At 40.9% G+C, this 19,747-nt stretch overlaps 1 protein-coding gene across 1 annotated transcript in view; it reads right to left on the reverse strand.

Moving 5' to 3' along the window:
• PRTFDC1 (phosphoribosyl transferase domain containing 1) overlaps nucleotides 1-11,986 on the reverse strand; it is a 71,128-nt gene extending 59,142 nt beyond the window's left edge. The window contains exons 1-2 of the mRNA XM_081343213.1: nucleotides 11,916-11,986; nucleotides 2,603-2,709 (exon numbers count right to left, since the gene is read on the reverse strand). Of these exons, the coding sequence (XP_081199339.1) occupies nucleotides 2,603-2,709; nucleotides 11,916-11,981 (173 nt within the window). The 5' untranslated portion in view covers nucleotides 11,982-11,986. The remainder of the gene's footprint in view (nucleotides 1-2,602; nucleotides 2,710-11,915) is intronic.
• Between the last annotated feature and the right edge of the window lie 7,761 nt (nucleotides 11,987-19,747).

A 19,747-nucleotide genomic window follows, 5' to 3' on the forward strand; every position in this document is an offset into this window, starting at 1 on the left:
TCTGTGGTAGCCCCTACTCTGAGGAACATCTTTCCCTTTAACATCCAGTAGGCCTCACCCTCTTAATCTTTCTAAATAGTGTTAAGAGATGGTTCTTCTCCCAAGTTCTGGGATAAGTGAAATTAGAATTGGAAAAGTTCTGTTGATTGCATCCAGGAAGACTGGTTACAAAATAAGATTTCTTTATCTCTTTGTTTTTTTTAAATTTATTTTATAATTTGTATAGTCTTTTGTTTTATACAACTGTTTTGAGGCACTCAGAGTTGTAGTTAGCCATATGCATCTATAAATAAATAAACAAATAAGCAAATAATTTGGCTGTAGCTTAGTGCATTGTGCATTCAATGTTATGCAGTGGAAACTGTAATCATCAATATTTTTCTATGGTGTTTTTTTGTTAATAGTGTACATCACTGGAGAAAGTGGGCCTAAATTCTTACTTTTTCAAGGGAAGGGGAGATCTGGGGTCAGCTCTAATAGAAACAAATAAATTATGCTTTAAGCCTAGCTTAAAGCATATCAAGCCTATTTTCATTTCATTCTCTTTTGCATGAAAACCAATGCCGAAAACCTGTATCCACTAAACTTTGGTGATGTAAAGGGTATCCAACAACTTCCAGAAACTGGCCAGTTTTGACAACTAATCAAGATCAGACTTGGTTAGTATTTAAATAGGAGATCTTTAAGAAACTTCTAAGAGTGTAGGCTAGACCAGGAAATTAAAAAGAACACATGAATGAATTAATTCTATATTATGTCAGGAAAGTAGCATGGCAGTGCTTATGAAGTTACCAGGAGTGCAGCTCAACTCAACCCCCTAAACATATAAATATAAATATGAACATATTTGTATTTGGATGCGCACCACCTTTCAAATTCTGATTCAACTGTCTGATAACACTTTTACCCAAGAGGATCAGAATTCTTATGCACATTATTACTACTCAGAAGCATATGCAGCACAATTTAAGATTCTTTTGTTAATATGCAGCACATTTTCACAGCTTATTATATCACATCTTCAAAGTATATTGATTATCCAGTAAGGGGCATAGCAATCCTAAGTTAATACTGTTACTTAAGAAATTCTCTTTTTCCATCATTTTTCTCTGCACCTTGAGTTGCATCTTAGACATTTAGCCTCTAGGCCATTATTAACATTCAAAATGTCTCACAGATAAGAATTTAAACTATACTCTGGAGGATTATTGGTCAAGGAATACTCCCCAAGCACCAAGAACAAAAGCATATTTTGACAGAATTCATTTTAAACTGTAAATTATTATTTGAAAGAGGCAAATCCCCCAGCATCTCTCACCATCAACTATGTTGGCTAGGGTTGCTAAAAGTTGTGGCCCACCCATCTTAAGGCATGAAATATAAAACAGACATTTTCCCACTTAATTTTCTACTTAAAGGCAGCCATCTAGAACAGTGCAGAATGGATAGATTTGAAGATTTATAGCTTTAGTTTTCACATCCAAAATATAACATAAAACATCACTGGATTTCCTTGGGTAAGAGTTGCTTTTCAGAGTAAGATGGGCAGTATTTAAATTTAATAAATAAATATGTCACATTAAATTGATTCAAACATGCTAATAGGTCTAACTAAGCTAGGTTTTGAATTAGCATTTGTACCAAACCAAGCCACTGTAGTTTATTCCATCAATCATGGTTTATTCCATCAATCATGGTTACATTCAAACAAGCTGTGAACCTAATCCCTCTACAAGCTGTGAACCTAATCCCTCTACTAATTGGCAAAATCTTGCTTGGAGCAGATTAATGTATCAGAAATAAAAAGCTCTGTTCTTAAATGGATACACAACTCTATTTTATAATAATATTTAATGTGATATCTGAATTCCTCTGGAAATTACCTACACCAACTGGAAAAATATATCGTCTCACTGGCATTGTTCCATCAGGAGAGAAGTAGCAGCTGTTGTCAAGAGAATGAGCTTTGACATCCTTTGAACGGACATATGCCCAAGCTCAACAGCTCAGATCTAGGAACAGCTTTATAGCAAGAACAAACATTCTTGAGGGTACACAAGAACAAACATTCTTCAGGATACACAAGAACAAAACTGAATTAAAAGATGGAGGAAGGAGACCACTGAGCAAAGAACAAAATTAAAGGAGGATATGGATGACCTCCATATACTACTTGGAGGACCCTGAATAGGTTGAGAGTTGAGTCCTAAATGTAAAACTAATATGCTCAAGGGGAAGCTCTTAGCAGATAATAACACACTATGTGATTGTGGAGAAACACAGAATCTGGCTGGTATGTCGGCTACTACCAGAAACATGTATAAAAGTGACTTCTTTTTGGCCAACAACAAACCCAAGAAGGTGGCTTTATTTTGACAGTTTAAAGTTTGATCTAGACATGGAGGAAGAATTTTTTCTGGAATTCAGCCATTCCTTTATGGGAAGTTCTGAATGACAGAAATGAAAAAGAGACTTCTTAAGCTGTCTGCTGAAAGGACAAAAATGAAAATGGACAAGTAACTCTAAACTATGATTCGCTATTGAAGGACTGTAAATGTAGAAAATATAAAGCACAGGTTTTAAATCCACCAAAGTTTTTTACCTGTCAACAATGATCCCATGCGGTATGAGCACATAGTCAAGGTCTCCACAGTAATGCTGTGGATACGTAAACAGATCCAAGCTATATCCTGGCCAATCATCTGATATCTGCAAGCAGATATAAATTGGTTAACATAAACATTTTTGTACTGCATTATAAATGTGTTACCACATTTATCTAAGAACTAGACTTTTAAATATGGAGAATGAAGTAATAAGGAGAATGAGAGATATCAAAGTCTTGTTGCTGCTGGCATGTTGGATTTCACCTGCCAGTGAATTAATTGGTTAGAATTTCTGGGAATTTGTGCAACTATCATGAAGCAACCAGGGCAGAGGAAATGTATCTAAATGGATTAATCTAAAAATCAAGCAATACAAAAAAAACCCACTGGCTTCAAATTCTTGTAGATCAAGAGATAATGATGGCTTAGCTTAGTTTTATGTGTAAATCCAGTTGTTGTGGCTTATTTAAAAGAAATCATGGCTAAACACAATGGCTGTCAACAATTGTGCTGGTGAACACCAAGGCATCTATTAAGACTCGCTCTCTGCTCAAAAAATGGCCTCTATCCTCCTCAAAATTTGTTTCTAACTCATTTTCATAACTGTTGAATTGAACCAGACAGACAAATCTTACATAATTTTGGCATTTTTAAATTTTGATGATTCCAGAATTTCCAGGGGAAGATGGTATCCAGGGTCAGAATCTTGGCCTCATTTCAGTACAACATACTGGTATCACATTAATCTTGATGGTTGATGATTCTTTAAATACTTTCGTAAGAATACAGAATACCATTTCTAACCTTCAAGTGTTGATGTGTGCTCTGACCTAAAAGTATTGTAAACTAGTAAGGGAACTTCCAAAATTGGATAAATTTCCTCAGAACAACTTTCATTAAAGATGTTGGCAAGAAACATCTTCCAGTCCATCTGGACAAAAATTCAAGGTTAGCATGCCACTTTGTCTGGAATTCTGGGAATGTGGAAAACAAATCACAAAAGTTTATGGCATAGTTTTTAATGATTTGCGATTTTTCAGACAGCTTCCCAAGTCAAAATCTAGGCTAGTCATATCTGCAAAGGATTGCAGCATATTGATAGTACAGCAACAAATGTGCCTAGAAACCCAATCCCCCTAGTGCCCTAAGATCCCCTAGTACCCTTCGGCTGGCAAGAGCCAATCTTCTGCAGATTTTTTCAAGGTAGGTTTTAATGAGAATTGAAACATTAAGGCTGAAGGAGCAAGTCATGTCCCCTTCAAATCAAAAATGACTTCCACGTCTAGACTATAGATCTTGAATTTCTCAAGATATCTTTGTTGTCTTTCATTAAATATTAGCTAGCCCAACCCTGCATAGCCCAATGGTCAGTCAACATTGACTGAAATGTTACTGGATTAATCTCATTAGAAGTCCTACAGATGGTCTGAAAATTGCATTGTGATATCTGACCATTTGGGGCCATTTTTCAAGGAAGGTTTATGGGTGGAATGCAGGGCTTTTTTCCTCATAGAACGCTCAGAACGGAGTTCCGGCACCTTTTTTGGATGGAACCTTGTAGGGTAGGCAAGGCAGGTTGTATGACATGTGTGAGTTCCGGCACCTTTTTCTTTTACAAAAAAAGCACTGGTGGAATGTAAGCAGTTTGCTTCACTCAGCCCTCTTTCTGTCCTTAAATCCTAATCCTAAAAAGGAAGAATTCTGGTCCCCTTCTGCTGAGAGAACTCTTGCAAGTTTTTACAAAGTCAATTGGCCTTGATCCTTCAAAATTGTTTACCCTTCTTCTAAAGGAAGCTGGGCTTACTCCTAAAATAAGCAGAGGTAGCATTCTGAGTACAAGAAATGTTGCATCTTTATAAATGGTTTGTAAATGATAACATTATGTGTAACATGCTGACTAAATCATACTTAATTTCACTGATTTAATGAGCCTATTCTAAATACGATTAAATCTAGACCCAACTTTATATAATTTTCTTTTATGTCCATGGAATATGAAAATAGGAGTGATATTCCCATATTTTCTTTTATATTTCACAATAAGGGGAACATCAATTCTCAGAGAGGTTCATAGTATATTATAAGGTAAAGGTAAAGGTTCCCCCACACATGCGTGCTAGTCGTTTCCAACTTTAGGGGCTCATCTCCGTTTCAAAGCCGAAGAGCCAGCGCTTGTCCGAGGACGTCTCCGTGGTCATGTGGCCGGCATGACTAGATGCCAAAGGCGCACGGAACACTGTTACCTTTCCACCATAGTGGTCCCTATTTTTCTACTTGCATTTTTACGTGCTTTCGAACTGCTAGGTTGGCAGAAGCTGGGACGAGTAACAGGCGCTCACTCTGTTACGCGGCACTCGGGATTCGACCCGCCAAACTGCTGACCATCTGATCGACAAGCTCAGCGTCCTAACCCACTGAGCCACCGCGTCCCAATTTCCTAAATGAAGTTCCTATAGCAGCTGAAGAGATTTCTAGCTTGCTTTTGGGATGGTAACCTTTCTCTCTTTCTATTAGGTGATGCTCTCCTTAAAATTAATACATAGCTGTGAAACAGAACATAAACATTGAAGGCAGCTTCACAAAATTAGAACCAAAATACAAACTGTAAGAAGCAAATTCCAGTGAGTTCCTATAAGTGTGGCAAGGACTGAAACTTGCAAGGATGCAATGCAAATAAACACAGATTGCTTTTATATTATATTGCTTTATATTTCAAAGCAAACTGTACTGTGTTTAAACCATGGCTTATTGCATAAACTGGTCATAATTTGCTCTTCTCAAGATGGTGGCAAGAACTGACTTGCAGGTAGATCCTCCTAACAAGGATGTGGGCTAGAAATTTGTCAAGATAGAAGGAGAGATTTCATGACTGTTTCTGGTTGTTTCCAATTGATAGGCTGGAGAAGCTGCAGGAAACTGAAACAAAGTTGTTGGGTTGAAAAGTGTGTCCTAAAATCACTAGTAAGCTTCTTTTACAAATAATCATCAACACAATAACTATTCGTTTAGTGACCAAAGTTACAATGGCACTGAAAACACTCATGGCCTTTTTTCACACTTACAATTGTGGCAGCATCCCTGTGGTCATATGATCAAATCAGATGCTTGGAACTGTCATGTATTTATGATGACTGCAGTGTGTTGGGGCCACGTAATCATCTTTTGCAACCTTCTGACTACATGGCATGGGTCCGGATTACCTACGGCAGCACCTGCTGCCGGCGTCAACCTCCCTCCGTCCAGTGCGCTCCCACAGAGAGGGCCTCCTCAGGGTGCCTCTGATCAAAGAATGTCGATTGGTGGCCCCCAGGGGGAGGGCGTTCTCTGTGGGCGCGCCAGACCTATGGAACCGCTTGCCGGTTGAGCTCCGGACGGCCCCCGACCTTCGCTCCTTCCGGCGCGATTTAAAAACGTATCTATTTGAGCAGTCTGACCTGGTCTGATGGGTTTGGGGTTTGGGTTTGGTTTTAACATTGTTTTAATTATTGTATTATATTGGGCATAATTATTTAATCTTTTTTAATTTTTCTATGTATATTTTGATATTTATTGCCCTGTACACCGCCCTGAGTCCTTCGGGAGAAGGGCGGTATAAAAATTTAATAAATAAATAAATAAATAAATAAATAAAGTCAATGGGGAAGCCAGATTCACTTAAGAATTGTGTTACTAACTTAACAATTGCAGTGATTCATTTAACAACCCTGGCAAAAAAGGTTGTAAAATGGGGCAAAATCAACAAATGTCTTGCTTAGCAATTTTGGGCTCAGTTATGACTTAAGTCAAGAATTATTTGTATTTGAATCTTGGGCTTCCCTGTCCTATTATTATCCCCCCCCCAAAAAATACTAGACAGACTCTTAAGAAGTCTTCAGACACTAGAATGATCAATACAGTATGGCAATTCTCAGTTAAATACTAGCCATTGATAATTTGTGCAATATTTCTTCAAAGTCGTCAGCAAAATGCTTGTGTATTTCTTAAGTGCATATTTTGGGTAAAAAAAATCTTAGATTTAGAGATGAATTATCACCTTCTACCTTATATTTTAATGCCAGCAACAACATATTACCAAAGCTACGAAACAATTCTGTGTCTAGAGAATATTCACCCTGAAGTCACTCCTTCTGTGCAGTTAGGCTTATTTAGAAGCGCACATAGCACTACTCTGTTCTGCCAATAAATCAATCAGGCACTTTAAAATTTCTATCAAAATAGAAGTATTTAATAAAAATGTGTATAATGTAAAGTTTAAAGTACAGTGGGACAAAAAAGTATTTAATCAGCCACCAATTGTGCAAGTTCTCCCACTTAAAAAGGTGAGAGAGGCCTGTAATTTTCATCATAGGTATACCTCAACTATGAGAGACAAAATGGGGGGAAAGAATCCAGGAAATCACATTGTAGGATTTCTAATGAATTAATTCGTACATTCCTCGGTAAAATAAGTATTTGGTCACCTGCAAACAAGCAGGATTTCTGGCTCTCACAGACCTGTAACTTCTTCTTTAAGAGGCTCCTCTGTCCTCCACTTGTTACCTGTATGAATGGCACCTGGTTGAACTTGTTATCAGTATAAAAGACACCAGTCCACAACCTCAAACAGTCACACTCCAAACTCCACTATGGCCAAGACCAAAGAGCTGTCGAAGGACACCAGAAACAAAATTGTAGACCTGCACCATCCTGGGAAGACTGAATTTGCAATAGGCAAGCAGCTTGGTGTGAAGAAATCAACTGTGGGAGCAATTATTAGAAAATGGAAGACATACAAGACCACTGATAATCTCCCTCGTTCTGGGGCTCCACGCCAAGATCTCACCCCGTGGGGTCAAAATGATCACAAGAACGGTGAGCAAAAATCCCAGAACCACACGGGGGGACCTAGTGAATGACCTGCAGAGAGCTGGGACCAAAGTAACAAAGGCTACCATCAGGGACTCAAATCCTGCAGTGCCAGACGTGTCCCCCTGCTTAAGCCAGTACATGTCCAGGCCCGTCTGAAGTTTGCTAGAGAGCATTTGGATGATCCAGAACAGGATTGGGAGAATGTCATATGGTCAGATGAAACCAAAGTAAAACCTTTTGGTAAAAACTCAACTCGTCATGTTTGGAGGAGAAAGAATGCTGAGTTGCATCCAAAGAACACTATACCTACTGTGAAGCATGGGGGTGGAAACATCATGCTTTGGGGCTGTTTTTCTGCAAAGGGACCAGGACGACTGATACGTGTAAAGGAAAGAATGAATGGGGCCATGTATCGTGAGATTTTGAGTGAAAACCTCCTTCCATCAGCAAGGGCATTGAAGATGAAACGTGGCTGGGTCTTTCAGCATGACAATGATCCCAAACACACCGCCCGGGCAACGAAGGAGTGGCTTCGTAAGAAGCATTTCAAGGTCCTGGAGTGGCCTAGCCAGTCTCCAGATCTCAACCCCATAGAAAACCTTTGGAGGGAGTTGAAAGTCCGTGTTGCCCAGCGACAGCCCCAAAACATCACTGCTCTAGAGGAGATCTGCATGGAGGAATGGGCAAAAATACCAGCAACAGTGTGTGCAAACCTTGTGAAGACTTACAGAAAACGTTTGACCTCTGTCATTGCCAACAAAGGGTAAATAACAAAGTATTGAGATGAACTTTTGTTATTGACCAAATATTTATTTTCCACCATAATTTGCAAATAAATTCGTTAGAAATCCTACAATGTGATTTCCTGGATTCTTTCCCTCCATTTTGTCTCTCATAGTTGAGGTATACCTATGATGAAAATTACAGGCCTCTCTCATCTTTTTAAGTGGGAGAACTTGCACAATTGGTGGCTGACTAAATACTTTTTTGTCCCACTGTATATACATTTCAGAGTGAAAGAATACAAAGGTTTGCAAAGCACAATCAGTCCTAAGAAGTATACATACAGATAGTCCTTGACTTTTGACCACAATTGAGCCTGACATTTCTGTTAGTAAGTGAGAGAGTTGTTAAGTAAGTTTTCCCTCATTTTATGACCTTTAATGCCACAGTTGTTAGGTGAATCTCCGTAGTTTTTAATTTATTGACATGGTTGTTAAATGAATCTGCCTTCCCTGTTGACTTTGCTTGTTGGAAGGTTGCAAAAGGTGATCAAATGACCCCATGACATGGCAACAGTCAAAAATAGTTGCCAAGCATCTAAATTTTGTTCACGTGATCAGGGGGATGCTACAACAATCATAAGTGTGAAAAACAACCATAAGTCACTTTTTTCAGTGCCACTGTTAACTTCAAATGATCACTAAATAAATGGTTGTAAGTAGGGAATTAGCTGTATCTTAGAAGAGACATATTTTTTGCAAAAGAAAACAAGATTCTTCTAAAAAAAGAGAATATTCTTTTCTTCAGCTGCTTCTTTTCATCTGGCCATTTTCATAATTTAAATCGTGTGATGGTACAATCTCATAAAAATTAGCCACATCAAAAGAAGTGCAGTCCTTGACTTAGTCCTTGACTTAGAATTGTGACCATAATTTCCATTGCTAAGCAAAGTGGTTAAGTGAGTTGTACCCAATTTACAATCTTTTCCCATGGTTGTTAAATGAATCATAATAGTTGTTAAGTGAATCACATGGTCATTAAGAAAATCTGGCTTCCCCTATTTATTTTGCTCATTGGAAACATGCTGGAAAGGCTGCAAATGGCAATCACAGAACCCTGGGACAATCATAAATACATGGTTGCTAAGTGCCCATATTTTAATCACATGACTATGGGAAGGCAGATGTAAGTGCAAGGAGTGATCACAAATCACTTTTTTTCGGGAGATTGTAACCTCAAACAGTTGCTAAATCAGGGCTTTTCAACCTTTTCACCCATTGTACCACTTTTAGGATATGCCAACATCCGAGTACCACCAGTTACCTAACAAGGTGTCAAAAACTTGATGACGAAAAAAAAGAAAAAGGAAAATAATGATGAAGTACAGGTAGTCCTCGACTTATAACAGTTCGCTTAGTGACTGTTCGAAGTTACAATGGCACTGAAAAAAGTGCCCCCCAAGCCACAGCCGAGCAAAACACTTGCCTGCCCACCTGGCAGAGCACTTCCTCCTGTCCGAGATTTTCATTGTTCTGAGCATTTCTGTTGAGGATTGGCAGTGGGGGTGGGGTGGTGTTTGGTTTTTATTTCCCCCATCTGCTGGGTGGTTGCAGCAGGTTTTGGTCACTTCACATGACCCTGGGACACTGTGACCATCATAAATATGAATCAGTCAGAATGTAAATCACAAGATCCTGAGGATGCTGCAACATTCCAGCTGATCGGCGCTTCCAGCTGGAGCCTGGCAATGATCCTGGCACTTCCGCTGTGCTCTGACAGCCCTGCAGCTCCAGTCGTCTCTCATTCAGGCTTGTGCGGTGCTACCACCAGTTCAGCTCATTCCCCTCCCCCGCTATCACTTTTCTAGGATGGTTGCGTACCACCTGCCAGGTGCCAATGTACCACAGGCGGTACCCGTACCACTGGTTGAAAAGCCCCATGCTAAATGAATAATAATAAGTCAAGGACTACCCATAAAGATGTGCAAAATTTACTCCTTCTGCCTAAACCCAGGGGTAGGCAACCTTGGCTCTTTTATGACTCATGGACTTCAACTCCCAGAATTCCTGATTCAGCATGGCTGGCTCAGGAATTCTGGGAGTTGAAATCCACAAGTCATAAAAGAGCCAAGGTTGCCTACCCCTGGCCTACACTATGCAGTTTTCTGAGCAGCATTATAAAAATATATTCTTTTAGGATGTTTTTAAACAATTACCATCCCTGATATTCCTTGCTAATCTCCCCTCCAAGTACAACCCAGACCAAATCTTCATGGTTTCCAAGCCCAAACCTGGAATATGCAACATTCATAAGGATGTTTATTTTTCAATAAACACATATGAAGATTAGTCTGTGATTCATGTGTTCAGAAGGCAGCAATATTTATTATTTATAAAGTATCATTGAATATTGAAACACTTATGGTACCTTTTATAAGCATCTTCTTGAGAACCTCCAAATCATATCTCTAAAGAACAGTACAATCTTCCACCCAACTCTTTCTGAAAGTAGGATTGTTTTATTCCAGTCAAACAATGTAAAGAATTAGTGAGAAAAAACTAAGAATGGCTCCACCTCCTTTTTTCATAAGTGTTATGCAAGAAGACAACACTATCCCGTGTAACTTCTCCAGGTCATGGGGTATTGGGGGGGGGGAAGGGAAGCTGTGTAAATAAACCCTCTACCAGAACTGATGCAATTAAAGTGATTGATGCATGAATGCAGATCCTGAATGAGTGGCTTTTAAGGGACGGGGAGGGGGGATGTGTCTCTGCTATCATTGTATTCTGAATCATATTCACTAGGGAGGGAATTAGTGATAAACTTTTGTGCCCACAAGAGGATTGTGTTACACTCTATTTGGAAGAGTATTGAGATCACTCTATGCTGTACTTTAGTTAAACTGCACAACCTCAGGCGGATCTAGCCCCAGGCTACCTACAGCAGGTAGTCCTCAGTCCTTACAATAGTTCATTTAGTGATCTTTCAAAGTTATAACAGCACTGGAAAAAATGATTTATGACAGTTTTTCATACTTACAACCTTCGTAGCATTCATATAATCATGTGATCATAATTCTGATGCTTGGCAACTGGTTCATACTTATGACTGTTGCTGTGTGCTAAGATTATGTGATCACCTTTTGCAACCTTTTGAGAGCAAAATCAATGGGGAAGCCAGATTCACTTACGGTAACAACCATGTTACTAAATTATCAACTGCAACGATTCACTTAACAACTGCAGTGAGAAAGGTCATAAAATGGGGCAAAACTCACTTAACAAATAATGTTGGGCTCAATTGTGGTCGTAAGTCGAGGATTACCTGTATTACTCAGAGCGAGAGGGAGAGAGGGGGGGGGGGCAAAAAAACAAGCCCCGTCGCCTTCTATGGGTGGGTGGTGAGCAATGCCCTGTTAAACCTGCCCCCCAACTCGTGGCAAGGAACTTATTTCCAGCACGCAGCTTCATAGCTCCCTTTCGGTTCAAACGTGATTTCATTCTGAGTACGCTAGCGACGAAATACTAAAATGCCCCCGGTCATCTAAGCTACCGATCGAGGCGGGAGAGGCAGAGGCTGAAGTCCAGGAAGGTGGGGAAGGGGGTCAGGTGAGCGAAGCGTGGTCGGACGAGATGCCTAGGGTGCTGAAGGGAGTGGGAGGGGAGCCGGGCCGTCTATTGCGCCTGCAACAGCTATTTGCGGCAGGCCGATCCGGGAGGGGGGGAAGTTTTCATTTACCACGACCCCTCGTGCGCTGCTTCTCGGCGCCTCTGCCACGCTAGTCCTGCTGCTCAGCCCCGCCATCTTCACAAGGGGCTGGACAAAGCCTTGAGGAGGGAGAACAGAGAGGCCGGGAGGAGGAGGAGGAGGAGGAGGGCGGGACGCAGGGGGAGGAAAACGTGAGCGCTGAGCCCGGCCTCCTTTCTCGCTCAGATCGGATGTGGTGAGCTGCAGGAGTCGAAGGCAGCGGCGGCGCCGCGCTCAGGCTGGAGGAAAGAAAAAGCTACTGCCAAACAAACCGGTGCGAGGAGGGAAGTCTGTGCCGCAACTCCTAGTTGCTTGACGCGATTTCTCCCTCTTCCCGGTCCCCGGACGAGCTCCGTGACTCAGGCTTGGCTCGCCTCTTCCTCCATCGCGTAATGAGGCAGAGGCAGAGCCGGCTTCTTGGGGGAGAGAGGTCTCTTCCCGGCAAAGCCCCGTTTCTAATCACGTTTGAGCCGGGGTTATGTTTGCCTGGTCTCCTATTGCCCGGCACCTCCCTCGCTGTTCTCTTCATCCTAGAAACGGATCGGCTATGGAGTGATAAAAGGCTGGTGACGCTGGTCCGTTGAATAAACCAAAAGTGGAATGGCTTGCCCAAAAACGTCAGGATGTAAGCCTGGCTAGATTCGTGCAGTGTGCCAAGCCAGAAACAATCAGTGTGGCTTAATTCAGTGTGTGAACCTAATCAAAAATGTCTAGGCTTTCATGAGGGTTCATAGTACATAATTGAATAGATCTTTGACCTGGCTTTTATACACCTAGCCTCGCTGGACGAGTTGCATTTCACTACAATGCTCAGTTATAATAATATGGTTTATTTGGCTTTGACTTACTGCAAGCCACAGCCTAGCTCAGCTACCTAACTCTATTGGTTCAGCCTGTCTTGTTAATGGCCTGTCTTAAACTGGTATGAGTCAAAATAAACCAAGCAGAAGAGAGGGCATTAAACTCTGTAAAACTTTACAACTTCTTAGCATTCCCCTAAAGAAGATGAAATATAAGACCCTCTGATGAGGCCCAAATAAAAGTTTGCTCACTTTTATTCTTTTACTACAATAATAGGGCAAACGAGCCAGTTCCAATCCCTGGCAGTTCTATATGTAAATAAAAATGGAGTGACATTCTTTGGATTCTCAGAATGTATTTTGTCCAACTTCCTGGGGAGGGAGAATTGAATAAGAATGTTTGCCTTGTGACTGTAGTCAAATGGTTTTCATTATGACATTTTTTCCTCTATATTCAGCAATACTGATGACCTTCCTGAAAGAATACACATCTGTTTTAATGGAATGAGAGCAGTTTTGATAGATGCTTCATTGTGCCTGAAGTAAAGAAGACTTTGCCATTATAATCAATATAATAAAAGAAGACATTCCATAAGGATTGATGACTATGTGCTGTCAAATGAGTGTTGACTCTAGCAACCACACAGATTTTTTTCTCTGGAACGATCTGCTCCCAACTTAGCCCTTCAGGTCTTCCAACAGTGTTGCTGTAACTGAGTCCATCCACCTTGCTGCTAGCCATCCTCTTTTCTTGTCTTACTTATTTCTCAGTATAACAGATTTTTCAAGAAAGCTAGGTTTTCACATATGTATCCAAAATATGATCATTTGAGCCTGGTTATATGTTTCTTGAGTAAAAACTCTGGACTGATTTGTCCTAGGATTCATTGTACTTGGATAGCTTTCTGTCATGAGTTTCAAAGCCCTTTATGTAGAATTATTCAGTTTCATTTTGATTCAGACTCACCATAGCTGAAGCCTGTCATTGGTGTACACATACTAAATCCATAAATGTGTCTTCTCTGATTTTAATATAGGTGAGTCTAGCCACTATAGTTTGTAAACTTGGGTTTATGATTTAGTAGCTTGCATGAAACTGGCCAATTTAAGTTCACTGAACAAAATGTGCTTAAATAAAGCATGCCCTAATGTAATCTGTGAACCAGGATACAGTTTGAATTTGAATTTGAATTTTATTGAATTTATATACTGCCCTTTCCTGTAGGACTCAGGGCGGTGGCAGTCCTAAGCTCCACGGGCAGCTGGTTCCAAAGGGCAGGCGCCCCCACAGAGAAGGCCCTCCCCCTGGGTGTTATCCGCCGGCATTCTTTTACTGGCGGCACCCTGAGAAGGCCCTCCCTGTGGGAGCGCACAGGACGAAGGGAACTTGATGCCGGCAGCAGGTGTTCCCTCAGATATCCTGGACCCAAGCCATTTAGGGCTTTATAGGTCATCACCGGAGGGCAACCGGAAGCCAATGCAGCTCGCGGAGCAGAGGTGTTACATGGGAGTAACGGGAAACCCCCATCACAACTCGCATGGCTGCATTTTGCACCAGCTGAAGCCTCTGAGTGGTCCTCAAGGGCAGCCCCATGTAGAGAGCATTACAGTAGTCTAAACGGGAGGTCACGAGCGCATGAGTGACTGTGCGTAGGGCATCTCGGTCCAGATAGGGTCGCAACTGGCGCACCAGGTGAACCTGGGCAAAAGTTGTCCTAAAGCTATGACCATTTGTTCAGCGACCATTCAAAATTATGATAGTGCTGAATGTAAGGACTTAGGGCCTCAGTCCAAAGTTACAATTACTGCCCCATGGTCATATGAACAAAATTTAGGTACCTGGCAATCAACTGCAAGGACAATGCAGTGCATTCCCTCTGCCTATCTCCTCCCCCGCCATCATGCCCCACTGGGTCTTCACAGGGCTTGGTCTTGCTTCCTACCTCACTGGTTCCTGCACCCTCCTTCCCAAACCCTGATTACTAATGGGTAAGTCTCCTTCTGGAAGTAGTCATTCCACTGTTCAGCTCCCTCCACATGCATCCTCTCTGAAGCGAATGCTATTTTGGGAGCAGCTGCAATTAATCTCTTGTTGGGGAAGGAGACTAAGCCATTGTGCTTTTTGGTCTCCCTAGAGTCCACATGGCACTGTCCTGGAAATTGGTGCCTTTTGCAAGCAACCACAATTCATTGCAGCCGCTCCCCAAATGATTCTTGCTTCTAGAACGGCACCACATGGCATCCATTATGTAGGAGGAAGGCCTCATGGTGGAGCAGCTGCAGGGACCCTGTGGTGTTGAAAAGGAAGCCATGGCTTGTGGGGACCCAGTGGGACAGGTAATTAGGACGAAGGCATGCAGCAAGGGGAGGGAAGCAGAGCAGGTGCCTCAGGGTAGGGCAGGCCTTGAGATGCCTATGATCTGCCATGTGTGAAGTGGGGTGGTGCTGTAGTACTGGCTGGACCAGTGCTAGGCCTCCCAGGGCCTCCCCTACATCTGAGGCATTCTGTGCTCTGCTTAACAACCCACACAATTACTTAATAACTGCATCAGAAAGAGTAGAGATGGGGGTCATTAAGCAAGGCAATCATGTAAGCATCTCACTTAACAACCATCAAACTTGTGACTGTAATTGACAGACTCCATTATGGGTCTAAGTTGAGGACTAACTGTATATGCTTTCTGATGATTAAAGATCTAGAGCAGAGTTCCCCAACTTTTTTGGCTTTGCACAAATGGGGATGTGGGGATGTGCACACGCACAAACGCATGTACTTGCCTGCCACTTCCGTGGCCCAGTTCTGAAAGTCTCAAGGCCCAGAACTGGGCCATGGCCTGGGAGTTGGGGACCCCTGTCTAGACCACTTCTCCTACAGTGAAAATACAGCATTGAAAGCTTGGGGGCTAGAAAGGATACGTTGGGGATATGACAGAGTTTTATGGAACCAAGCATGGCAAATGAGATAATTTTATACTTTTCTTTGCAGCATTGGAAACTCAAAAGACATACAATGAATGAGAACTAATAAAATGAACTTCTAGTACAGACAGGCTTAGCATATTTCAACTTTTGGAAAAAAACAGTATGGATATTATTGTGAGTTATTTTATAAAATGCACATTTAATGTACAAAATGTATTGATGTGGCCCTCCCCAAAATTGGTGTTAAACACTAATGGGATAGATACAGCAAAATGTTAGTATCCAAGGGTAGTAGCATATGCTTACCTCAAAGACTTGACTAAGTGTATTTAACAGCAAATGATTCATTATATCGTTATATATCTGGGACTGAATCAGTGTTGCTAGTCTGGAAGCAGTAAGCCCAAAACCCAAAATTCATCCTAATAATGAACAAGAACTAGTATATTGAACTGAAGCAATATTTCAAAAATAGCAATTAAACCTTGTACTCTTGGAATACAAGAGCAGCCTTTGCTAAGTTTCTGAGTGATTCAGCTAATAGTGCATGCTTGTCTCAAAGAGGACACCAAGTCTATCATGATTCAAGGTAGCTTGCCCCTTCAAATGTTCAAGTGATCTCCAAATTAAAAAAAACCCACAAAATTCTATAGGACAAATATACCAAACATTGATTTGAAAATAGCTGAAACATGAAAACATTCTTTGCTGTAATAATAGCATAATTTGATTTGTTTGGTGGTTTTATTAGCTAAAAAAATCTAAATATTGAATTAAAGTTGGGATTAGAACAGTGTTTCAGCATCAAAACATTATGCAGTTATAAACCATTGGACATTATGAAATTAAAAATCTGACATTTATAGGCCAGTGTTGGTTATAAAATAAAAATTTGCTATGAAAGAACATTTATTTGTAAAATAAATTGATATTGAATGAACTGTTGAAAATTGGGACTATAGCATGTTTCAGCATCAAAATATTGCGCAATTATAAACCACTGACAATTATGAAATTTAAAATCTGACATTTGTAGGCCAGTGTTGGCTATAAATTCTAAATTCTCTGCCACTTATATCAACATTTGCTATGAAAGAATATCTATTTGTAAAACCAATGATAGTTTCAAAATAAAACTTATCTAAAACTAAAGCTATCTAAAACTGAAACCATATAAAACATTATGCTATTTAGTAGACCACTCAGCCCCCAGAATGGTGCTTTGGGGCCAGGTGGCCCTATGTGTGCTATCTGTTCTCTCCTTCTGCTCATCAATCAGGAGCCAACAGGACCTCTTTCCTTGAACCATGGGAAACCGTTGCTTGAGTCTTCCCTGATACGTCCATTGCTACTATTGCTACTATAAACAAATCCTAGATATTTTCAAAGACATTTTTTCCTACCAGAGAATTATTGCCATGAAAACAGGATATTACCATAAAAATCTAGACATGTGGTTATCTTAAACTGTTGAATTACTTTGAAAGAAAACAGAACAAATTCTGTTAATAAGCTATTGCTGTCTACCATGACAGCTGTAAATTGTCACAAGAATCAAAGGTAGCTTGCCTTAAATAGTACAGGTAAATGAAAAGGGATCACTACCTTAATAACCATGCTGCGTTTTTGGCTGCGTTTCCTTTTACTGCCCCTAGTTTCATTGTTTTGTAGGGAGGTTAGATATAGCTTTTATATGAATTGATGACTATGAATTATGTTCATAGTAATATGTTGTACTACTTATACATTCATAGTTATAGCAGGTCGAAGCAATTTGAGAAAATGTTTGTTCCAGAATTGTGATACCATGATGATGAAGCTGGTTTCCTTAGGACACAGGTCTGCAACCCGCGGCTCCGGAGCCGCATGCGGCTCTTTCAGCCGACTCCTGCGGCTCCCAGTCCTCTGCCATGTGCAGTCCAATAAAAAAAAGTGGGACTAAAAAAGTTCAACCAATCAATTCAAATATGCAGGGTAGGTGCATATCTCGCCTTGGCTCCACTCTTCAGTCAAACCCTGTTCTGTGCATGCGCGCATGTACGCACATACACACACATTTTTTGCGGCTCCCAGTTTTTCCTTTTGTGAGGGAACTGGTTCCGAGTGGCTCTTTCACTGTTTCAGGTTGCTGACCCCTGCCTTAGGATAAGGCAATAATAATAATAATAATAATAATAATAATAATAATAATAATAATAATAATAATAATAATAATAATAATAATAATAATAATAATAATGATGATGATGATGATGATGATGATGATGATGATGATGATGATGGAAGGGACCTTAGAGGTCATCTAGCCCAACCCCCTGCTCAGGCAGGAAACCGTATATCATTTCAGACAAATGGCTGTCCAGTCTCTTTTTAAAAACTTCCAGTGTTGGAGCATTCACCGCTTCTGGAGGCAGGTTGTTCCACTGGTTAATTATTCTAACAGTCAGGAAGTTTCTCCTCTATTGCACAAAGAATCTGACCTTGCAGATTTTCCAAATGCAGAAAACCTGACTACCTAATTTGTAATGGAGTGAGTGGATGGGTTCGAGCTTCCAAGGTATTGAGGTGTCTACTGTGTCCACTACAGCCTGCAGATTCGACTTAAGCTATTGCTGACTCCTGTGTGGGGCTGGCAGTTGTATGATGAGTTAGATCAAGAAAAAGACCAGTGTCTCATTGTGAGAGGTGTAGCCTTGAAGAAAGTTATAGCATAGGTCCTCCTCAAGAAGCTGTTCTGGATCTAGCTATATTGTATTGCTATCACCAGCTTTATAACCTTCATTTTTGAGGCAAGTTCTCAAGGTGGTAGGAGTGGTTCTGTGGAAGAAATTTTTCTAGGTTCAGGCCTGGGCATGAAAGAGAAATTGCTTAGTCAGGAGTACGGGAGTACATTTGTCATGTCTGGATGAGTGGAGTGTGCCCCCTTGGTGATTTTTGGCCTCTCAACTGCCTTAAGAAACATTTACCATGGTATCTTGGATCAACTGTGAGAGTGCAGTTGGGGGTACTGTTGCAATAGTTCCTTATTGACTGGTTCCAATAAGTAATTGTGAAGATTGGCTCAATCCCTACTCACTTAGGGGTGCCACAGGGATCAATGTTCCCACTTTTTAATGTCAGTGTGACAGACAATGTTGGGCACAGATCATCCTGGAGAAAAGCTATATCATCACTAAGAGTCAAACCAATTTGAAGGCACATAATCAATTAATGAAGCCACTGATTACAGTATAAGTTCAGGTTGAGGACCATCAATGCATTGATGATGTCCAGTTAGGCATCATCACCCTGGACCAAACCAGCAACATTGTTAGTCAGGTCCAACATTTTGGATATTCATTATAGTCGTCAGCCCATATTGTCTCTAAGTATTACAATGAGAGAAGTCTACTAGTCATGGCTACTGCTGGATGAGCAGATGAAAGCTATGGCAAGGAAGAATTTTGCAGGAATGGGAGTCATGCACAACAGTAATACATGTTTTATCATTGTTCACTTGGACTACTGCAATGCACCCCATGTGGGGTTGCCTCTGAAGACTACTTGCAAATTAGTTTGTATAGAATGTTTTGCCCCATTTATTTGTTGCTGTTCATCACCAAGAACAAAGTACATCTCCATTATGTACCCTTCATTGGTTGGCAGGTTTCATGTGTATTTCAAAGTGTATGGAACCGAAGAACTTACAAGGACTGCTTTAAGCCATTCTTTCCAAGATAAACCTTTGGTGATTCGTAATTTCTATGAAATCAGGGAGGCTAGAACAAAGATGTTTATTTCTTATGGTCCTGTTATTTGCAATGCAATCTCTCTATAGAAATCAGTTTGGCTCCATCATTGCTTGTTTCTGGAGTTCTTTATGAGAGCTTTAGGCCAGGGGTCCCCAACCCCCGGTCCCCAATCGTTAAGCGAATCTGGCTTCCTCCCATTTGCTTTTCTTGTTGGAACACAGCTGGAAAAATGGCAAATGGAGGTCACAGGACTTCAAGATGCTATAGGCACGTAAATACTTGCTGGTTGCCGAGGGCCCAAATTTTGATCAAGCAACTTTGGTTTGCTGTAACAGTTGTAAGTACAAGGACCAACTGCAAATCACGCTTT

This window comes from Vipera berus (genome assembly GCF_964194415.1).
Source record: "Vipera berus genome assembly, chromosome: Z".
NCBI lineage: Eukaryota > Metazoa > Chordata > Lepidosauria > Squamata > Viperidae > Vipera > Vipera berus.